This window comes from Sodiomyces alkalinus (assembly GCF_003711515.1).
Source record: "Sodiomyces alkalinus F11 unplaced genomic scaffold SODALscaffold_2, whole genome shotgun sequence".
NCBI classification, from domain to species: Eukaryota; Fungi; Ascomycota; class Sordariomycetes; order Glomerellales; family Plectosphaerellaceae; genus Sodiomyces; species Sodiomyces alkalinus.
The window spans coordinates 2,882,906-2,888,114 of record NW_021167080.1 but is presented as its reverse complement, the minus strand read 5'-3'; the positions used below and the strand labels follow the sequence as shown (position 1 = coordinate 2,888,114).

General features: G+C 54.1%; 3 protein-coding genes across 3 annotated transcripts in view; all 3 read left to right on the top strand.

Moving 5' to 3' along the window:
* Positions 1 to 1,575, top strand: part of SODALDRAFT_338381 (cobW-domain-containing protein) — a gene marked incomplete at both ends in the record, with an annotated part of 4,971 nt that extends 3,396 nt beyond the window's left edge. Inside the window, 4 exons of the mRNA XM_028612776.1 lie at positions 156 to 941; positions 1,001 to 1,204; positions 1,272 to 1,413; positions 1,513 to 1,575. Of these exons, the coding sequence (XP_028468513.1) occupies positions 156 to 941; positions 1,001 to 1,204; positions 1,272 to 1,413; positions 1,513 to 1,575 (1,195 nt within the window). The remainder of the gene's footprint in view (positions 1 to 155; positions 942 to 1,000; positions 1,205 to 1,271; positions 1,414 to 1,512) is intronic.
* Positions 1,576 to 2,085: 510 nt separating this feature from the next.
* Positions 2,086 to 3,548, top strand: SODALDRAFT_330445 (hypothetical protein). The gene is made up of 2 exons (XM_028611198.1): positions 2,086 to 2,756; positions 2,937 to 3,548. Exons 1-2 carry the CDS (start codon positions 2,476 to 2,478, stop codon positions 3,253 to 3,255), a joined length of 600 nt encoding a protein of 199 aa, XP_028468512.1. The 5' UTR covers positions 2,086 to 2,475; the 3' UTR covers positions 3,256 to 3,548.
* Positions 3,549 to 4,070: 522 nt separating this feature from the next.
* SODALDRAFT_376471 (hypothetical protein) overlaps positions 4,071 to 5,209 on the top strand; it is a gene marked incomplete at its 5' end in the record, with an annotated part of 1,983 nt that continues 844 nt past the window's right edge. The window contains 4 exons of the mRNA XM_028614819.1: positions 4,071 to 4,116; positions 4,278 to 4,416; positions 4,442 to 4,557; positions 4,627 to 5,148. Coding sequence (XP_028468511.1) covers positions 4,071 to 4,116; positions 4,278 to 4,416; positions 4,442 to 4,557; positions 4,627 to 5,148 — 823 coding nt within the window. The remainder of the gene's footprint in view (positions 4,117 to 4,277; positions 4,417 to 4,441; positions 4,558 to 4,626; positions 5,149 to 5,209) is intronic.

Genomic DNA, 5,209 nt, shown 5'->3' with positions numbered 1-5,209 from the left:
CCCCCCGCACTGTTTGTTTCGCTGCACATACTGTTTCTTGCTCTTCTGTCATTCCTTCTGCTAGATCGACATAGTGCAGCTCTCTCTCTACTATGAAGTATTGTCTTTCGCTGTGTGGAGCGAACCATGCTAACTTTTCGTCATTTTCCTGCCAGTGAATTCCCTTCCTTGTCAAACAACCCTCAGCTTGGCAATACAAGCCAGGCATCTATGTGGGCGGCACCACCAGCTGTGACCCGAGGCCTCGGAGGTCCCATACCGCGGAATTCCTCAAGCCCGCTCTCTGCCCAGCCGGTAGCCCAAGATGATATCTACACCTCTTCAGCCTCGTCCCGCGCGGGCGCTTTTAGGTACAGCAACCAAGGGAATGTGGGCCAAACAACACAAGCACAATCGGCGGACGACTTCCCTCCCCTCGGCCGCAATACTAACGGTGAGATCGGCGGAGAGCGTGGGGCCACATTGATGTCGTCTCTGGTGTTTGGTGCGCAAAATGCGCAGTCAGCCGCGGCTTCTGGCCCGGCAGGAAGCAGCAGAGCGGCAGGAAATGGCTTGCTCAACGCCCTCTCGGCAAACAACCGCTCCTCAGACGGCGCATCCCCGTCTGGTTCCAACGCCCCTGGCTCCGACAGGTCACCTGATGGCGAGAGAAAGACTAGCATGGGCGCGGGCTTGCCGGCGCCTACTGCCGGTAACGAGGGCGCATCGGCGACTCAAGATCCGCGGCATCTACATGGTGCCATTGGCCGAGAAACTGGCAAAGGGAAAGGACTGTCCACCAGTCAGGAACATGACGTACAAGACCCGTTGGCTGGAATGCCCCCGATCGACAAGTTTGGCATCAAGGGCTTGCGCACCATGATGAACAACTACCCTAGCTATGCCGCCCTGATCCAGGGAATGGACCCTAGCGAGCTTGGGTTGAACCTGAACTCTCCAGAGTATGTCCGGACGTGCCTTGTTTCCTGAGAGATGCATACATCGACTGACTTTTGACAAGGCTCATCTCGACACAAATATACTCTCTCTTCGACGACATTGCTCCCCGACCGGCCGTGCCCAATTTCCGGCTGCCGGACTGCTACCGGGTAAATAACGTCCAGCCGATAGAGACCAAGATCCAAAGCTTCAACGAAGAGACTTTGTTCTGGATCTTCTATAGCTGTCCGCAGGACATCAAGCAGCAACTCGCCGCCTTCGAATTGTTGGTGTTCACCCCCCTCTTGCATGAGAGGAAGCGATCACATGCGCTGACATGAGTTTGACAACAGGCATTCCCGGAACTGGCGGTGGCACAAGAAGCTACATATTTGGCTCACAAAAGACGATCTGATGACGCCGCAAACCATCAGCCCAACGCATGAGCAAGGTTACTACGTTATCTGGGATATCCGTAACTGGCGGAAAGAGCGGGTATGTCTGAATTCAAGCCCTCGAGAGTTTCGACCCTCTCGATCTTGTCATCTCTTTTGCTATTCTGGGTTGCATTCTGTCCACTGACGTTGTTCACAGAGAGAATTGACTCTCCACTATGAGGATCTCGAGACTTCTCTCGGACGGCCACCCGCGGCATAAGCTGACGGAAACTGTTGAGGAGATTCATTAGTCGCACCTGTGGCTTTATGAGACGTTGGAGAAGCTTTTTGCCTTTTGCCTCATTGGGATCCCGGTTCTGGCTCATTCAGGAGTTGCTATGACAATGATAGTGGCTACAAGGAATAGGCTTTGTCGCTTCAGGGTGAAGCTGACCTGGTCAGGGGTATAGGCACCGGCTAAGGGCAACACCCTTCTGGGTGGAGTTGTTAGGATTGATTCACTACCTGAATTGGCACTTCCTTCTGGTCGCTGCACGAAATTATCTGCAGACTTTGTTGCTCGGGTTGACTTGGATATTCCTTTGCAAATCGCTTTCAAGTGATGTTCGTATGAGTTACGTATACGCTGTACGTTGGAGGTACATTGGTATCCCAGAGACGATGAGTAATATTCGGTACCGCTATCTAATTAGGTAAGGTAAGGTACCTTATAATTCCCCCAGTAATGGTCTGTGCTCGCTCCATCGAGCAACCCACCATATCTCCGCCGGTCCGCCCGCTGTCATCAGGTAATTACCTACTCAACTCGCAAAACAACCAACGGAAGACAAACCGACCATTAAGCCGCGATGAACACAGAGATCTGGACCAACTGATATCGCTGCGGTCTCTACATTTCCGAGTATTTCTAGAAGAATAGCTTCTTACCTGCCGAAACGACCACCTGTCATTTACTAGGCGTCATCTCAGAGAGGTCTAACTGCCGTCGAGCAAACGGCTTACTCGGCCCACAAGTGGCCACCCTACGGCACTCCCGACCTCTCCTCCGACAACGGATCCATTCCTCTTTTCACCGTGCACCTACTAAGAGACGGAATTCGAAACTTCACTGAGGACGAAAGATACTCGAGTTGAGCATAACTAGGGACGACGCAGCGCAATGGCAAACCCAGACGCGAGCCAGCAAATATCCCTCCCTTACCTTTTCGTCATCGTTGTCCTGGCGGGCGCCATTCTCCGGTTCCTCTTCTTCTCTAGCAACCCGGCTCCTCCGCCGCGGACCAACCCGCTCCATGTCCTCCGCAACCGTGATGCTGCCGTCGAGCGCATCCAGCAGATGTTTCCGCAGGTCGACCGGCGGACCATCTTGTGGGACCTCCAGAGGAACGGCGGTAGCGTTCAGGCGACTACGGAAAGAATCCTAGCTGGGCGTTTGGAGACGGTAAAGCACAGCCCTTCCCTTCTTCCTTTTCCCCGTTTTGCCCTGTGTCCTTTCTACCCCTCTTCCCCACGTCGTGGTCGCCCCCCTTGTTCGCCGGGGGGCGGCTACACGGCTTGAAACTGCACGATTCGGAGCATCGGTAGACGGAACTGACTCGTTGTTTCTTTCTTGCACGGACAGCCTCCGATCACGTTCCAGCCGCCACCTCCCATCGGCGGGAACAACGGCCGCGCCGCGCCGACGTCGGCCCCGGCACCGAAACAGCCCGAGAAACCGTCCCGGCCCGACCTGATCACGCGGTACAGACTGCACGATAAGCTACAGGGCGTCGACGCGTCGGCGGATGACGACCGAACGGGCAAAGGATGGAGCGCCGACCGGGACGAGAGGCAGGCAGCCCTGAAGAGGAGGCGGGACGAGATGATTCTACAGGCGAGAAAGAAGATGGAGGCTAAGATTGCAGCCGAGAAGGCAGGGGCAGCGGGGAAGGCAATCTGAGAGACATGCGCAGATTGGTCTTGATCATGCAGCGATTTCACCAGCAATAGCAGTGTGCAAAAAGTCACATTTTTACGTGGGGGACAGCGAAATGGGGGAAGCGAAGGGCAGGATGGGGTGAGTTTCCTGCAGCATGCGGCTGGCTGGCTGGAACTAGCGAGACACGTGAGAATGGCCGCAGTGGTATCGGCGCAGCACAGGATTGGAGGTTGAATAATTGTCTAGACTATTGTGGGCAGCGCGCGCAGCTAAACATGATTTTCTCCTTCGGCTTTTGAAGTCCGAGGCCTGGATCGAACGTTGCCGTCGAACTACACAGTGTAGCAAGTCGTGTTGAATCTTGTCGTCCGGCGTGTAACTACGCTGCATCGCCGATAGCAGTTCATTGAGGCACTAGTTGACTGACCGACGGACCAGGCGACTTGCTTGCCTACACGATGAGGCATGCCTACCGAGTACCTATAGAGCAGCTTATCTTACACGTTTCTCGGTGAGGTAGCTGGACGATTAGTTTCCATCGCCGGGGGGGCACATCGTCGTACAATGCCGGGTTCTAGAAGGTAATACGTTCCATGTCACCTTGTCTTCGAGGGACTTGGTGTAACTGGACAAGGGAGGGTGCCTGGTGGAAGTGAACGACACTACGGATATGTAACTACTACGGATATGTAACTACTACGGATATGTAACTACTACGGATATAGTATCTGACCCGTCCGTATTCTGTATGAAGAAACCGAGGCAACGTTGGAGGATATGGATGATGACCTGGGCAAGCGCATTTTTCCCTTTTGCTAATGCTCGGCGTGGCAACAATGAAGAAGCGGCTTGACCGTCGGAAACAGCAGGATCTCGTGCTTCGTACCTTATTAGTCTGCATACCTTGTAGGGAATCGAATCCGTCGATACTACTTCGTAAGCCCAACGACTCGTGGGGCTCAAACTATGGCGTCATTGGCTACCTATAGTTCTCTTTGAACACTTTTCGACCAATGAGGAGCCGTCATGTCACCTTGTTCTAGTGTACGTCCTGATATCGTATCAGTCTTTCTGCCCCGCCGTCACCAGTAGTCACTTTCACATGCTACTCTATACGAGGGTTGAAGCCCCCCTCTGGGAGACCCTTGCTCCCGACTTTCTCTGTCACCGAGAGCCTCACTGGTTGGCTCACTCGCTCTCTTGAAAGTGAAGCCTCTACTTTACTTCTCTCCGTTTTCCCCACTTCCACCGCTGTTGATCTTTCGTGTGCATACTACTTTGCGTTCTTGAGCCTCCACTGCTGGACTTTGCCTGGCAGCATCAGTCTACCCCGCGCTATTATATTATTTGATGATTTCTATTCTTTTACTTCGCCCGCTCTGCATGGACCAGACCAGTTTTTGATCTCCTTTCATTCTGCGCTGTTGAAGGCTCGTCTCATAGGGCCTATTCACAACCTCGCCTGCCCATCTTCCCTGTCGGGAGCTGTCAACATGGCATCTTCGCTCCAACGGGCACCGGTCAGGGAGGACATACAACTAGAGCAACCTAAGCTGGCCTCGGCCGTGATTTCCATGTTGCCAACGGTACTACAGTCGCGACTCTCACCTTTGAGATCCGCACGCAGGATCCCCGGCATGGAAAGCTTCGAGTATAAGACGGGCATGCGTACCCCGCCACAATCCGAAAGTACGGGCCATACACCCTCGAGTTCCGTATCCGGGTTCGAAGACATGCCTCTGAGGTCGCCTGCAACTCTGGTTTCCCACACCCCAATTGATCAGATCAGTCTCGCCGGCACCGACTCGAGTCCACCGCCTGCCTATCCCCGTACGCCGTCTATGATCGAGGAGACTGTTGGCCAAAGTACCTTAGATCCGCCTTCGGGCATCCAATGGCGATATGCGCAGCAGGGTAAGACCGACTATTAATGGCTGTCCATCTTCAAGGAGAGAGAGAGAGAGAAAAGGGGGGG

What these genes read in the sequence shown, in the direction of transcription:
- SODALDRAFT_330445 (XM_028611198.1), top strand. Translation starts at nt 2,476, where the DNA reads ATGGCAAACCCAGACGCGAGCCAGCAAATATCCCTCCCTTACCTTTTC. An exon ending in CTAGCTGGGCGTTTGGAGAC is followed by an intron (nt 2,757 to 2,936) that starts GGTAAAGCACAG and finishes CTTGCACGGACA; the next exon opens with GCCTCCGATCACGTTCCAGC.